The sequence below is a fragment of the Mobula birostris genome, chromosome 18, assembly GCF_030028105.1.
Source record: "Mobula birostris isolate sMobBir1 chromosome 18, sMobBir1.hap1, whole genome shotgun sequence".
NCBI lineage: Eukaryota > Metazoa > Chordata > Chondrichthyes > Myliobatiformes > Myliobatidae > Mobula > Mobula birostris.
Window position 1 is genome coordinate 71,292,456 of NC_092387.1, and position 16,868 is coordinate 71,309,323.

At 41.9% G+C, this 16,868-nt stretch overlaps 1 protein-coding gene across 6 annotated transcripts in view; it reads right to left on the reverse strand.

The window, feature by feature from the left end:
• Positions 1 to 16,868, reverse strand: part of LOC140212226 (adenosine kinase-like) — a 297,931-nt gene that overhangs the window by 269,221 nt on the left and 11,842 nt on the right. For 5 of the 6 annotated variants that reach the window (XM_072282952.1, XM_072282954.1, XM_072282950.1 and 2 more), the window contains exon 2: positions 4,926 to 5,000. In XM_072282952.1, the coding sequence (XP_072139053.1) occupies positions 4,926 to 4,981 (56 nt within the window). In that variant the 5' untranslated portion in view covers positions 4,982 to 5,000. Of the gene's footprint in view, positions 1 to 4,925; positions 5,001 to 8,130; positions 8,237 to 16,868 lie in introns of those variants that run through there. The other variant, XM_072282951.1, reaches the window with a different exon arrangement.

A 16,868-nucleotide genomic window follows, 5' to 3' on the forward strand; every position in this document is an offset into this window, starting at 1 on the left:
GTGAATACTGAAGCAAAGGATTCATTACGGAAAAGGATCTTGGCGATTGTGGGGATGACTTACAGCGGACTGAAAAGCTTGAGCATGTAGATATTAAGGAAGATGATGTGTTGGAGCTTTTGGAAAGCATCAAGTTGGATATGTCACCAGGACCAGACGAGATGTATCCCAGGCTACTGTGGGAGGCGAGGGAGGAGATTGCTGAGCCTCCGGCGATGATCTTTGCATCATCAATGAGGACGGAAGAGGTTCCAAAGGATTGGAGGGTTGCGGATGTTGTTCCCTTATTCAAGAAAGGGAGTAGAGATAGCCCAGGAAATTATAGACCAGTGAGTCTTACTTCAGTGGTTGGTAAGATGATGGAAAAGACCTTGAGACGCAGGATTTATGAACATTTGGAGAGGCATAATAAGATTAGAAACAGTCAGCATGGCTTTGTCAAAGGCACCTAGGTTGTGCCTTACGAGCCTGACTGAATTTTTTGAGGATGTGAGGATTTTTTGTGTGGGCGCGTGGCTAAGTGGTTAAGGCGTTCGTCTAGTGATCCGAAGGTCGCTAGTTCAAGCCTCAGCTGAGGCAGTGTGTTGTGTCCTTGAGCAAAGCACTTAACCACACATTGCTCTGCGACGACACCAGTGCCAAGCTGTATCGGCCCTAGTGTCCTTCCCTTGGACAACATCGGTGGTGTGGAGAGGGAAGACTTGCAGCATGGGCAACTGCCGGTCTTCCATACAACCTTGCCCAGGCCTGCGCCCTGGAAACCTTCCAAAGCGCAAATCCATGGTCTCACGAGACTAATGGATGCCTATATGACTAAACACATTGATGAAGGTAGAGCCATAAATGGATTTCAGCAAGGCATTTGATAAGGTACCCCATTCAAGGCTTATTGAGAAAGCGAGGCGGCATGGGATCCAAGGGGACATTGCTTTGTGGATCCAAAACTGGGCTAAGAAGTGGCAGATGAGTTCAACCCAGATAAGTGTGAGGTGGTTCATTTTGGTAGGTCAAATATGATGGCAAAATATAGTATTAATGGTAAGACTCTTGGCAGTGTGGAGGATCAGAGGGATCTTGGGGTCCAAGTTCATAGGACACTCAAAGCTGCTGCACAGGTTGACTCTGTGGTTAAGAAGGCATACGGTGCATTGGCCTTCATCAATCGTGGGATTTGAGTTTAGGAGCCGAGAGATAATGTTGCAGTTGTATAGACCCCACTTAGAGTACTGTACTGAGTTCTGGTCGCCTCATTACAGGAAGGATGTGGAAACCATAGAAAGAGCAGATTTACAAGGATGTTGCCTCAATTGGGAAGCATGCCTTACGAGAATGGGTTGAGTGAACTCGGCCTTTTCTCCTTGGAGTGAAGGAGGATGAGAGGTGACCTGATAAGAGGTGTATAACATGATGAGAGGCATTGATTGTGTGGATAGTCAGAAGCTTTTTCCCAGGGCTGAAATGGCTAGCACAAGAGGGCACAGCTTTAAGGTGCTTGGAAATAGGCACAGAGGAGATGTCAGAGATTTGTCACTTCCTCAAAAGAGTGAATCTGCTTGGTGAAGCATGATGCACCTCTCAAAAGGCCTTATTGACTATCCTTAATCACACAATGCTTGTAAACTATGATTCTAAGAATCTTCTCCAATAATTTGCCCAACATTGACTCACTGGTCTATAATTCCCAGCATTATGCCTAACACCTTTCTTGAACAAATGAATAACATTTGCCAACCTACAATCTTCGAGTACTATTTCTAAGGCCAGTGAGGGCATCAATATCATTGCAATGGCGGAGTAATCTCTTCCATCGTTTCCCATTGTTACCTGGAATACGTCCTGTCTGGCCCCGGGATCTTATCTAACCTAATGTCTTTCAAGAGTTCCAGACATCCTCTTTCTTAACCTCAACACATTAGCCTCTTCCACACTGATCTCACAGTTATCAAGTCCCTTTAACTCAGGGGTCACAACCTTTTTATGCCATGGAGCCTTACTGAGGGGTCCATGAATCCTAGGTTGGGGCCCCCTGCTCCAACTGGTGAATCCTGAAGCAAAATATTCATTAAGGACTTCCTTTGACCCCAGGCATATGCTTCCTCTTTTATCCTTGATTCGTCCTACCCTCACTCTAGCCATCCTGTTTTTCACATATGTCTAGCTTTCTAAGACCCTTTTTAATCTCTTTCCTGCCAACCTTATAACTCACAAGAGCCCTATCTAACCCTTGCTTCCTACATCTTAAGTATGCTTCCTTCTTCCTCTTGACTGGATGTTCCACATCTTTTGTCAAACATGATTCCTTTACCCCATCATCCTTTCCCTGCCTCAATGAGGGGAATTTATTCAGAACTACCATGCAAATGCACCATAAAAACTCCACATTTAAATTGTAAATCTCTCTGAGAACATGTTTCCAATTTACACTCCCAAATTCTTGCTAACAACCACACCCACACTCTATAGCCAATCCCTCCACAATGCTCTCACTTTATGCAATTGTGCTACTTCCCTGATTACCAATGCCAACTCTTTCTCTGTCCATTTTGAAACATCCCCCTGCCAAACTAGTTTAAACCCTTCCCAAAGATCTGACAAATCTGCCCGCAAAGACACTGACCTTTCTTAAGTTCATGTGTAACCATCCCTTTTGTTCAGATCATACCTTCCCCAGAAGAGATCCTAATAGCCACAAAACTTAAACCCTGTCTCCTACATTAACTATTCAGTAATACGTTCATCCGAAATGGCAGATGAGTATATCATATCATTCTTCTTTTTTGGTGTGTGCCTGTGTGCGTGCAAGTCTGCATGTGCGTGCGTGCCCGTGACGATGTCTTTTTCATGGCTTTTACAAGGCGCGGAGCAAGAGAGAAACTGTGTGGCGTGTCACTCCTCACACAGACATTATCGCAGTATTTTTCCCTTTATTTTATGAGGCCGAGTTGCGATCTCGACACTCAACCCGGCACGGATGGAAAGTGTACTCGAGAGCGGACCCAACTGGTTTCAAACCCGGGAACCTCCGCTCCTGGGTCCGGCGCTGATGCCATTGCACCACCAGCTGGCCCTAAATATCATATCATTCTATTCTTACCCTTACTGGTGCATGTTGTATGACTCAGAATGTTGGACAATATCCAGTAACATGAGGAAATGAACTGAAGCAGCAGAGATGTGGTTTTTGAGGAGGATGCAAAGAATATCATGGATGAAATGAATATCTAAGGAGGATGTCATGAACAGAGCAAACACAATAAGAGAAATAATGTATGAGATCATGAAAAGGCATGAAGAGGCCATGTATGGCCTCCTCTATTGCCATGATGAGGCCATACATGGCCTCCTCTGCTGCCATGATGAGGCTAAACTCAGGTTGGAGGACCATACATGGCCTCCTCTACTGCCATGATGAGGCCATACATGGCCTCCTCTGCTGCCATGATGAGGCTAAACTCAGGTTGGAGGACCATACATGGCCTTCTCTACTGCCATGATGAGGCTAAACTCAGGTTGGAGGAGCAACACCTCATATACCGTCTAGGTAGTCTCCAGCCCCTTAGTATGAACACAGAATTCTCCAACTTCCGGTAATTCCCTCCCCCTCCCTTCCCCTATCCCTATGTCACTCTGCCCCCTCCCCCAGCTGCCTAACACCTCCCTCATGGTCCCACCTCCTTCTACTACCCATTGTGTTTTCCCCTATTCTTTCTTCACCTTTCCTGCCTATCACCTCCCTTCCCCCACCCCTTTATCTTTCCCTTTACTGGTTTTTCACCTGGAACCTACCAGCCTTCTCCTTCCCACCCTCCCCCCACCTTCTTTATAGGGCCTCTGCCCCTTCCCCCTACAGTCCTGACGAAGGGTTCCGGCCCAAAACATCGACCAATCTTTTCCACGGATGCTGCCGGACCTGCTCTTCTCCCCTCTTCCCCTGAGCCCCAGAGCCAGATCACTGCCGGAGACCTGGTCACTGGGACTTTTCCCTCATGACTGTTTCCCTCCACCCCAACAGTATCCAAATCAATATACTTTATAATTCAGGGGATTGGCCACAGGAGTATTCTTCACTGTCTGCCTACTTCTTTTCTCTCTCCTACTGCAACCTAGCTGTGATTGCCCCTATAGCTCTTCAGTTTGCTGAATGACTTATAGGTCACCCAGCACCATCAGAAACACTGAAGGTCTCCCTGATTTCCCGCCTTGTGCAAGAGCATGCCACTGCTCTGTGATCCATTCTTGCTGCTCTACCATTATAAAGAAAAAGTTGATAGAAGCCTCACCCTAGCCTCTGCCTCTCTTGTCAAAGGCTCAGTTCCCCACTCTAACCCTGACAGCTTACTCTACGACTGCTCTCAAAATGGTCACTCCACTTAAACCCAACATTTTATTCGCCTTTGCCAAATCAATTTACAACTGAAGAACAAGTCCTGATGGGTATCGCTCCTTAAATCTCCCACTTCTTGTGACAAGTAACCCATCCTGCTATTCAAAACAAATGGAAGACAATGTCTGCATTCTGAAGTTGCTGCAAGGCAGATAATTACAGATATCAGTTTTAAATATGGAGTTCTTGTAACATCAGAAGTTACTTTCAGGAAATGGTTTTTACTGCTTCACCAGACCTGTTCTTAAAACAGATAAATGCAATTGGAACATAACACACTTCAGAAACTGATCTCAACCAAAATCCATGAGTTTACATTTCAATAAACTCTGCAGTTAATATCTAAACTTGTCATATCAGAATCCGTACATGGAATAGAAACATTTATCTAGAATCAAAGTTGCTTCAGTATGATATACATTCAATTCTTTTCACACCACTATGTACACTATTCAGCATCATCATGCATAAACTTCTGCATGACATAATTCTGACAAAACTTACAAAGGACCTATACTTTCAAAGTATTGTAAAAACTTACTTGCACAGAAAATCTTTGTCCACGATAGCACATATGTCAAGAAGGGGGTTTCCCATCCCAAACAGAATATTTTGTCTAAAATTAAAGCAAAAGGCTATATTAATTCAAAAGTTCAAAGCTCAAAGTAAATTAATTTAATTATCAAAGTACACGTCATCATATACTCTCCTGAGATTCATTTTCTTGTTGGCATTGACAGTAAATACACAGAAATACAACAGAATCAACGAAAAACCACACACAAGATGTACAACCAACACGCAAAAGACAACAAACTACGCAAATCCAACACTTCCTCTGATAAAATTCACACAAAACTGGAAATAAATAAGGCATATTGTATGTAGATCACAGAATTTAACTGCATATTACAGACAAAACAACTGAGTATGAAATATTTCCAATGGGCTGCAGTGAAGTTCTTGGGAACTCCCTTGAACAATAAAGCCACAATACATCCTCTGTATCACCCTTGCACAAGATGTTACTGGAATCCTTTTCTGGCCATAAGACCGTAAGACATAGGAGCAGAATTAGGCCATTCAGCCCATCGAGTCTGCTCCACCATTCCATCATTGCTGATCCCAGATCCCACTCAACCCCATACACCTGCCGTCTTCGCCATATGCTTTGATGCCCTGACTCAGCAGGAAACGATCAAATTCCACTTTAGGCACATGCGTAGACTTAGCCTCCACCACAGTCTGTGGCAGAGCATTCCACAGATTTACTACTATTTGGCTAAAAAAAAAATCCTCCTTACCCCTGTTCTAAAGGGTCACCCCTCAATTTTGAGGCTGTGCCCTCTAGTTCTAGATACCCCCACCACAGGAAATATCTTCTCGACATCTATCCTATCTAAATACCCACAACTTTCTCAATACTGGACTATCAGTTGTGTTTGAAACTGAAATCATCATAGATGTGAAAGGGAACATGTAGGCATAGCTCTCTCAATCATTAACTCTTAAACATTCAGGGGGCAGTAATTTAAAACAGAGGTGCAGAGTCCTGAAGACTAGATACTGAAGGCGTAAACAAAAAGGTAGAAAGTTTTCTGAGAAAAAGATCAGGGAACTGATGATGATGGAGAACTGGTACAGAAAAAGCGTCGAGACCCGAGCATATCAGACATGACTGTATTGAATAAAAGGAGCGGCTGAGAAGCCAAGTAAACTGTTCCTGATCGTATCCTCCTACACTTGCAAGCTGGTGTTGGTTTGATGCACATTTATTCCTTCTAGAAATTTGGTAAAACCGTAAATCAGTTCATTTACTAACAACCTACCCAGAATATGGAGCTATGACAAATATAAGGACAATACTGTGGAAATCTTCAAGCCAATAACATGACTGTTCTGACTCACAGGCCAAGCATGTTGATGGAATAGAATCAATGCTCCCATCGATTTTTCAGCCAGTGTCATTAAAATGCGTGGATAAATCTGAATCATTTGTCTAATATTGTTTGCATAAATTTGATGCAAGCCATTCAATTTGCTTCACAGAACACAACTTCCTTTGCCCTTAAAAAAACACTACCTTGAAGTTATTCCCATTTACTTGTTTTAGCTAACAGAAAAATGTTATTATTCACCTGAAATGTTCTTTTAAAAACTGACTTACCTTGATAACTCAATTATGCAGCAAACTGCAGAATATTAACATCAAGTGCAATGCTACTTTCAAACGTTTTGGGAAAAAACTGAAATATCTTAGATGAGGAATTTAGTGATAAAAAGTGCCCTATAATCCAAGGGAAATGGGTAGGTTCATTTTAGAATTAGACTTCCAAGGTTCCCTCAGAGGTCTTATTGTTTTACAAATGAGTTGAGTTTCTCCAAAGAATTTGATATGGTTTTACATCATAGTAACCATGGGAAAGGAACCAAATGTTTCCCTGAAATGTGGCACCAACACGCTGATAGCTAAAAACATCAGTCTCTCTAGTTTAAGGTACAGTCCACGTTTCGGGCCGAGACCGGCCCGAAACATTGACTGTACCTCTTCCTAGAGATGCTGCCTGGCCTGCTGCGTTCACCAGCAACTTTTATGTGTGTTGCTTGAAATTCCAGCATTTGCAGATTTCCTCGTGTTTGAGCCTCTCTAGTTTTGTGGCTAAACAGGTCAATGCAGGAAAGCAGAGGCCGGTGGTGCCAGATGGACTAGTGGTCAGTTTTGGAGGTGATGTGCTTGTATAAACTCGTTTTACACTAATAAAACAAATTCAACCTCCAAGGGTTTACAAAAAATAAAACTTACATAACAATAGGTTCTATCTTTCTCCAGCAATGCTAGTGCACATTAGAGAGAAAAAAAAATTGCCATCTGGATTTCATTCACCCATGGAAATGTAGAATTTTAAATTCCAAGATCAACACAATGGGCCTATTAAAAGAAAAACATACTCCGCCTGGTACAAGTTTGAGGAATGGGAAAACTAGGCAGGCTTTTGTATTTTTATAAGACTAACATTTATAAAACAGAGAAAAGTCCAAACCACCAGAAACCAATTTAATTTCTCATTCAAAATTTCGAGAGTGCAAATAATTCCTCAACCAGATCTCTTTGTAAGAAAGTTATTACAGGTTGGGCGAGCTAGACTAAGAGGGAGAAATTTTTCGAGATTCCTTACAGTAATATGTAATGATTTCCCTGCTAAAAGACGCAAACACGAGGAAATCTGCAGATGCTGTAAATTCAAGCAACACACACAAAATGCTGGTGGAATGCAGCATTTTGTGTGTGCTCCCCTCTAAAAGAGCTTGTTTGGGAACAGCAAACACTGCATATGAAGTCCAAGAAGCCTTCTTGTCAGCATAGATATCACATGAAGATAAGAGCTTGAGCGTGCAGTGAAACCCAATGCCCTTTTCTATGTGGAGCAGAAAGTTTATATGGAGTGGATGGACTTCCATTAAGATGTTACCGCCAGTACGAAAAGGAGCGATTCAACAGCTGTTTTAAAATCGACATTGTGGAAATACCTAACATAGAATTGCCATGAAGGTTGAAATATATGCCATAAAAGAATATCTCACCCTCTTGTTATCTGGTCGTTCACTAACTGCTTTGGCAGTGTCTGACAGCAGACTGCATTAAAAAGCAAAAATAGCGGGCGAAAGGGCCAAGAAAACACATAAAAATAAAAATAAATGCATCAGCGCACAACCCAGAACAGGTCCTTCCACAACCTAGTACCTACCTGAGACACGTCATGCTAAATGGTATCAGTAAACGCAGTCGGCTGAATGAGGAGTTGGGCAGCACGCTTCCCGCCGCAGATTCACACTCCTATCTCACAGACTGACAGCGGTGCAATGTATCAATCTAACCTGGAACCGGAAAACCCGCCCTCACCGCTGCCCATTCATCGATTGCTCCCATTCACAACATCGCAGTGATCAGAGCGCGACGAGTGACGGCTCCTCAGCCAATCACCGCATTCGATCAAACATTCTCCCTGACGCCGCTCACGTCTTATTGCTGTATTCGCAGTTTTTTTAACGAGCTCTTCCAAGCATAATTAACATTGCAACGTGACAAAACGTGCAGACATTAGCTAATTCTGGTTGTTTATTTAAACATGATCGACTTAAGTTACAATATATAACAGTGCGCCTAGGCAAATGATTGAATGTTAAATCTTTTACAACTTCACGGAAGTAGGATCGCCCGCCTCCGAGAATATATGGAAAAACAAGCTCACATGAACCAACCGAATGCCGAACGGCGGAATTAATACACTCTCTCAAGAACACTCGCATAACAGGAGCGATCACAAGAATTAAAATGTTCATTATAATCAAGTGTATTTACGCGTTAATAAAAGATAAAACCGGATCCTCTAAAAGTACAAAATTCTACTCTCTTCTACCCCGAGCGGATTGGCAAGGTAGCTGCAGATTTGACATGAAAACATGCTTCCGATTTAATGTTTTAGTTTTAAGGTTAGCTAAGGGTCCTTGTTGCTATTATTAAAAAGGAATCATTTTTCACTTTGCTTTGATACAAAGGGCCGTTTTGAGTACTTGTCAAAACAGTAAAGGCAGTAACAACGAGGAAACTGTCAACCAGGAAACCATCAGGTATCAAATGAAGCCTGATTTAATTTGAATTTACAATAATTTTGCCAAGTCTTGCTAAAAAGCAACATTTGAAGAAGAACTGTTTACTCTTTTACATTAATGCTGCCTGGCCTGCTGAGTTCCTCCAGCATTTTGTATGTTGTTTCAAAAGATATTTACCTTGTTTGTGGAAATACATCATTTGACATTTATGAGATGCAATTTCTGCACTGAACACATGGAATTTGGTTGCATGTACAGTAAGGAGTGAGCCAGTTACTTAAACAGATGGCAAAACTAGTCTGAAGCCTGTGGCGATATTGTGACTTAATTGTAAATATCTAACCATTACTACACTTCATTTCTATTTTAATGTCAACACTACAAAGGATTAAGAAGGCTTTGGTTACATGGCTTATATTCATGGAACTAAGAAAAACATTCATAAGAATGAATAACAGTTAAACTCAGATTATATATCAATAGAACACCCAGGCTAAAATTTAGTTGCATTTGCGAATTATTAGCATGTAATGCTAAAAATAAGCTCAATTCCACATTATTTCAAAAATATTCAGAATGTTTAGATAACATACATATGCAAAAGATAAACAGATTCAGAAAATACAGTATATCAAATAATATCTATATAGATTTACTATACATTATGCCACTCATTCTATATGCCTGTCATCAATAATTTTGATGCGGCTGCTAAGTCTTTACACAAAAATTCAAAGAAAACTGTTGTTGTGAATGTTTCAATATATTCAATCAAAGTGGCACACAATCTTTCATTTAAATCTGTTCCTCACAGAGAAAACCTTCAATTCAGTTCTGTAGGTTCTGAGGTGGTTGAACAGCCATGACGGAATGGTGGAGCAGACTCAATGGGGCCATTAGTCTAATTCTGCTCCTATGTCTTATTTGGGATCTGCAGACTATGCTGCAACTGGGTCAAATGGTCCTTGACAAGCTCAGTAGATGGATTTGAAAATTTAAAAAGCGGATGGTAGAAATCCAAATAAAACAGAAAATGCAGGAAATACCAACGATATCAGAATCACTGGCATGTGTTGTGAAATTTGTTAACTTAGCAGCAGCAGTTCAATGCAACACATAATACAGAAGAAAAAATAAATGTAAATAACACTATCAATTACAATATATGTATATTAAATAAATTAAAAATCGTGCAAAAACAGAAATAATATATATTAAAGTGAGGTAGTGTCCAAGGGTTCAATGTCCATTCAGGAATCAGATGGCAGAGGGGAAGAAGCTGTTCCTGAACCGCTGAGTGTGTGCCTTCAGGCTTCTGTACCCCCTACCTGATCGTAACAGTGAGAAAAGGGCACGCCCTGGGTGCTGGGGGTCCTTTAATAATGGATGCTGCCTTTCTGAGACACCACTCCTTGAAAATGTCCTGGGTACTTTGTAGGCTAGTACCCAAGATGGAACTGACTAAATATACAACCCCCTGCAGTTTCTTTCAATCCTGTGCAGTAGCACCCCCGCCCCATACCAGACAGTGATGCAGCCTGTCAGAATGCTCTCCACGGTATATCTGTAAGTTCTTAACTGTTTTTGTTGACATACCAAATCTCTTCAAACTCCTAATGTAGTCGCTGTCTTGCCTTCTTTATAGCTGCATCGATATGCTGGAACCAGGTAAGGTCCTCAGGGATCATGACACCCAGGAACTTGAAACTGCTCACTCTGTCCACTTCTGATCCCTCAATGAGTAGTATGTGTTCCTTCGTCTTACCCCTCCTGAAGTCCACAATCAGCTCTTTTGTCTTACTGACGATGAGTGCAAGGTTGTTGCTGCGACACTACTCCACTGGTTGGTATACCTTGGCTCCTGTACATCTGAGATTCTACCAACAATGGCTGTATCATCAGCAAATTTATAGATGGTATTTGAGCTATGCCCAGCCACAGTCCTGGGTATACAAAGTAGAGCAGTGGGCTAAGCACACACCCGAGGTGCACCAGTGTGGATCGTCAGTGAGGAGGGGATATTATTACCAATCTGCACAGATTGTGGTCTTCTGGTTACAAAGTTGAGGATCCAGGGAGGGAGGGACAGAGGACCAGGTTCTGTAAACCTGTCAATCAGGATTGTGGGAATGATGTATTAAATGCTGAGCTATAGTCAATGAACAGCATCTAATGCCGTATGAAGAGCCATTGAGATTGCATCTGTCGTTGACCTATTGTGGCGATAGGCAAACTGCAATGAGTCCAGGTCCTTGCTGAGGCAGCAATTCAGTCCAGTCATGATCAATCTCTCAAAGCATTTCATCACCGTAAATGTGAGTGCTATTGGGGCGACAGTCATTACGGCACCTCACATTATTTTTCCTCGGTCACTGGTATAATTATTGCCTTTTTGAAGCAAATGGAAATTCTGCCCATAGCAGTGAGAGGTTGAAAATGTCCCTGAATACTCCAACCAGTTGGTTGGCACAAGTATTCAAAGCCTTACCAGGTACTCCATCAGGGCCTTCCGCCTTGCAACGGTTCACCCTCTTTTAAAGCTAGCCGAACATCAGCCTCCAAGACAGAGATCACAGGGTCATCAGATACAGCAGGGATCTTCAAAGCTGCAGTTATATTCTCCCTTTCAAAGTGGGCATAGAAGGCATTGAGTTCATCTGGTAGTAAAGCCATTCATGCTATTGGGTTTTGTTTTGTAGGAAGTAACACCTTGCAAACACTGCCAGAGTTGTCACGCATCCGATGTCACCTTCAACCTCACTCGAAATTGTCTCTTCACCCATGAAATAGCCATCCACAAGTCATACCTGGTTTTGTGGTACAGTTCTGGGTCGCCAGACTTGAATACCACAGATCTAGCCTTTAGCAGACGACGTACCTCCTGGTTCATCCACAGCTTCTGGTTTGGGAATGTACAGCAAATCCTTGTCGGCACACACTCATCCGTACAGGTTTTAATGAAGTTGGTAACAACTACAGCTTACTCATCCAGATTCTAAGATGAATCCCTGAATACAGTCCAGACCACCGATTCAAAGCAGTCCTGTAAAGCACTCCTGTGCTTCCTTTTTCCATACCTTCTTGGTCCTCACTGGTGCTGCAGTCTTCAGTCTCTGCCTATAGAAGTAGGAGTACAACCAGGTGATCAGACTTCCTGAGGTGACAGCATGGAAGGCATTCTTGATGGTGGTGTAACAGTGGTCCAGTGCATTGTTTCCTCTGGTATTGCAAGTGATCTGTTGTTGGTAATTGTTTAGTGATTTTTTCCAATATTGCAAGGTCAGTGCGGAAAATACTGCAATACTGCATTTGAAAAAGTACATTCACAAACTGCCTGGCACTTCAAGAGAAATTTACCCAAATTATTTGGTAAAATAATTAAGCTCAAAGTTCAAAAGTACTATCATCGAAAAGTATTATCGAAGTATATGTGTCATCATTTGCTACCTTCAGGTTCAATTTCTCATGGGTAGTTATAGTAGAATAAAGACATGCAATAGAATCAATAAAAATACCAATGTGCTAAAAAAGAAACTGCAAATACAAAAAAAAGGTAAAATAATAACAAAAACACTAGTTGTAGAGTCCTTCAAAGTGATTCCACAGGTTGTGAAATCAATTCAGAGTTCAGGGAAGTGAAGAATCCACACCGGTTTAGGAGCCTGATACTTATAAGGTGATAATTGTTCCTGAACCTGATGATGTGGGATCTAAGATTTCTGTACCTCCTTCCCAATGGCAGCAGCAAGAAGACAGCATGGCCTGGATGTTGGGGTCCTCAGTGGTGGATGCTGCTTTCTTCTGGCAGCACACCTTGTAGATGTGCTCCAGGTTGGGGAGGACTTTGCCTGTGATGGACTGCTGTGTCCACCACTTTTTATAGGCTTTTCTGTTGATGAGCATTGTTATTTCCATACCAGACAGTAATCCAACCAGTCAGGATACTCTCCACTGTGCATTCATAGAAGTTTGTTAGAGTTCTAGACGACATGAAGAATTTGCTCAAAAGCTGAGATACTATCATGTCTTCTTTGTGATAGCATTTACATGCTTGTCCCAGGACACATATACTGAAATGATAACACCAGAAATTTAAAGTCACTGACCTTCTCCACTTCTGATCCTGTAATAGGAACTGGCAAATGGACCTCCAGTTTCCTCATACTGTAGTCAATAAATTGGCTCTTTAGCTTTGCTGATGCTGATTGGGAGGTTGTTCAACCAGATTTTCTACCTCCATCCTGTGTGCTGAATTGTCCTCACCTTTGATTTGCCAACAACAGTGGTCATGTCAACAAACATGAATATGGTATTGGAGCTGTACTTAGCTTTACAGTCACAAGTATAAATCTAGTAGAGTAGGGGTCTAAACACACAGCCTTGTGATGATGGCCATTGTGGAGATATTGCAAATACGTACTTATTAATTACTGTACATCATCCATGCAATGTTCAAATGGATGAACCCAAAAGATTAACCATTTCTCTTTTTGCTGATGCTGACCAGCTTGCTGAGTAGTCCCAACATATTCTGTTTTCACTTCAGTTTGGTGTTCCCAGTTTGTCTATGACTTCGGCATAGTCACAACTTCTTGATCCAGAGAGCTCAGTATCTTCCCAGATGTTCCTTCCATAAAGAGTAGAGACAAGCCAGGAATTTCATGAGTTAGTAAAACCATTCTAATATTTTCAAAGAACCTCAGAGAATATTCTTGTAGTATATTCTGGGTCCTCATCTCATAATGGTGCACTGCTTTATCTATGCCAGAATATTCCCTATAATACCATCGGCACCTTGTCAAAGGTCTTCTGAAAATCCAAGTATACTACATCAACCAATTCTCCTTTGTCTATCCTGCTTGTTATTTCTTCAAAAAATTCCAACAGATTTGTCAGGCAAGATTTTCTCTTGAGGAAACCATGCTGACTACAGCCTATTTTATCACGTGCCTCCAAGTACCTTGAGATCTCATCCTTAATAATCGACTCCAACATCTTCCCAGTCACTGAGGTCAAACTGGCCAATAGTTTCCTTTCTTTTGCCTCTCTTCCTTCTTGAAGAGTAGAGTGACATTTGCAATTTTCCAGTCTTCTGGAATTAGTCCAGAATCTAGTGATTCTTAAAAGATCATTATTAATGCCTCCACAATCATGTCAGCCACCTCTTTCAAAACCCTAGTTGTACACCAACTGGTCCAATGCATTTCATTGGCTTTGTATCTGTACTCGGCACAATGACAAAAAAGTTGAATCTAATCTAATCTATCTTCAGACCTGTTGGTTTCCCAAGAACCTTCTCTCTAGTAGTGTGTCACTTCACACACTTCAGGGCCCCTGGAACTTCTACCATACAGGTAGTGACTTCAACAGTGAAGACTGATGCAAAATACTTAATCAGTTCGCCTGTCATTTCCTTGTCCCCCCATTACTACCTCTTCATTGTTTTATTGCGGTCTGGTGTCCATTCTCACCTCTTTTACACCTTGCGTAGCTCAAGAAATGTTTGGCATTCCTCTTAATATTATTGGCTAACTACTTTGATACTCCATCTTTACCTTTTTAATGATTTTTTTTAGTAGCCTTGTTAGTGTTTCAAAGCTTCCCAATCCTCTATTATATGCCCTCTCTTTGGCATTGATTTCTCTAGTTAGCCACGGTAGTGCCAACTTGCCTTTAGGATACTTCTTTCTCTTTGGGATGTACATGTCCTGTGCCTTCCGAATTACCTCCAAAAGTATCAGCCATTGCTGTTCTGCCATCATGCCTGCCCGTGTTCTTTCCCAATCAATTCTGACCAACTCCTCTCACATGCCTCTGTAATTCCCTTTAGTCCACTGTAATACTGACACACTTCACTTGAGCTTCTCCTTCTCAAATATCAGGGTGAATTTGATATTATGATCACTTGTCCCTCAGTGTTCTTTTACCTTAAGCTCTCTAATCAATTCCAGGTCATTGCACAACACCCAATTCGGAATAGTTGATCCCCTGGTGGACTCAACCACAATCTGTTCTAAAAAGCCATCTTGTAGGCATTCTAGGTATTTCCCCATCTTGGAATCTAGCACTAACCTGATTTTCCAAATCTACCTGCATATTGATACCCCCCCCCCCCATGACTATTGTAACATTGCCCTTTTGGTATGCATTTTCTATCTCCTGTTGTAATTTTTAGACTACATCCTTACTACTGTTTGGAGGTCTGTACACAACTCCCATCGGGGTATTTTTACCCTTGCAGTCCCTCAGGTCTATCCACAACGATTCAGCAACTTCTGACCCATGTCACCTCCTTCTAATGATTTAATTTCATATTTTTTAACCCAAAAAGCAACGCCACCCCGTCTGCCCTCCTGCCTGTCCTTTTGATACGAAGTGTATCCTTGGACATTAAGATCCCAGCTATAATTTTCTATTAAAAGGCGTAGACAAAGTGGATGTGGAGTGGACGTTGCCAATGGTGGGAGAAGTCTGGGACCAAAGGGCACAGCCTCAGAATGGAAGAACATGCATTTAGAATGGAGGAGGAATTTATTTCACCAGACGGTTGCTACAGATGAATGTGGAGGCCAAGCCGTTGCACATATTTAATACAGAGGTTGACATGTTATGATTACTCAGTGCATCAAAGGTCATGAGGAGAAGGAAGGAGAAAGGGGTAGAAAGAGATAATAAATCAACCATAATAGAATAGCGGAGCGGAGCAGACCCAGTGGGGCTAATAGCATAATTCTATGCCTATGCACACCACATTACAGGAAATATATGATTCCACATGGTGTAGAGTACTGCAGATAAAGCAAAAACTTGAAATTTTCAGCTTTGTGGAAAGACCAAATAAACTGAAGTTGTTTTCGTTGGCAAGAGTAGCCAATAAGCAGCAGATATTTAATAAAAAGGCATCTCTATGACAATTGGAATATCTGGTGTTGGGCAGGTAGTTTTGGAATTGTTAGTAATGTGGCTCCAAATCAGAAATTTGGTGAGTAGTTTACAAAATAGTTTCAATGAGTTGACAGGAGTAACCTTGAGCCTCAAAATGCTTGATCCACACTCACTACGGTTTCTGTTTTTGTCCTCATACAAACTAGTCCAACATAAGCCAAGTGTGTAGGTCATTCAAGAGCACATTACAGCCCTTGGGACTCAATGGTGAATTCAACAATTTCAGACAACCATATTTCTTCTTTGGATTAGAATTCCCTGTACTTACGCAAAGTCATCAATCTGCAACATCTCATTTTTCTGTCTTCACAGATGCAGTCTCTTCTTTTTCAGATTTCCAACCTGTATTCTCATTTTCAAGAGAGTTTAAAAAGCGAGCAGATTGAGAAGGGGCAGTCATTTCTTCGGCACTTTGTACGGGGCACGACTGCGCAAGGGTGTGAAAGTCCACAGATCCACAACTCTCTGGGTGAAAAAGTTTTCCCTCAACTCCGTTCTAAATGGCCTACCCCTTATTCTCAAATTGTGGCCTCTGGTTCTGGACTCCCCCAACATCGGGAACATGTTTCCTACCTCTAGCGTGTCCAATCCCTTAATAATCTTATATGTTTTAATCAGATCCCCTCTCATCCTTCTAAATTCCAGTGTATACAACCCCATTCGGTCCAATCTTTCAACATATGACAGCCCTCCATTCCGGGAATTAACCTCGTGAACCTGCGCTGCACTCCCTCAATAGCAAGAATGTCCTTCCTCAAACTTGGAGACCAAAACTGTACACAATACTCCAGGTGTGGTCTCACCAGGGCCCTGTACAACTGTAGAAGGACACCTTTGCTCCTATACTCAACTCCCCTTGTTATGAAGGCCAACATGCCATTAGCTTTCTTCACTGCCTGCTGTACCTGCATGCTTACTTTCAGTGACT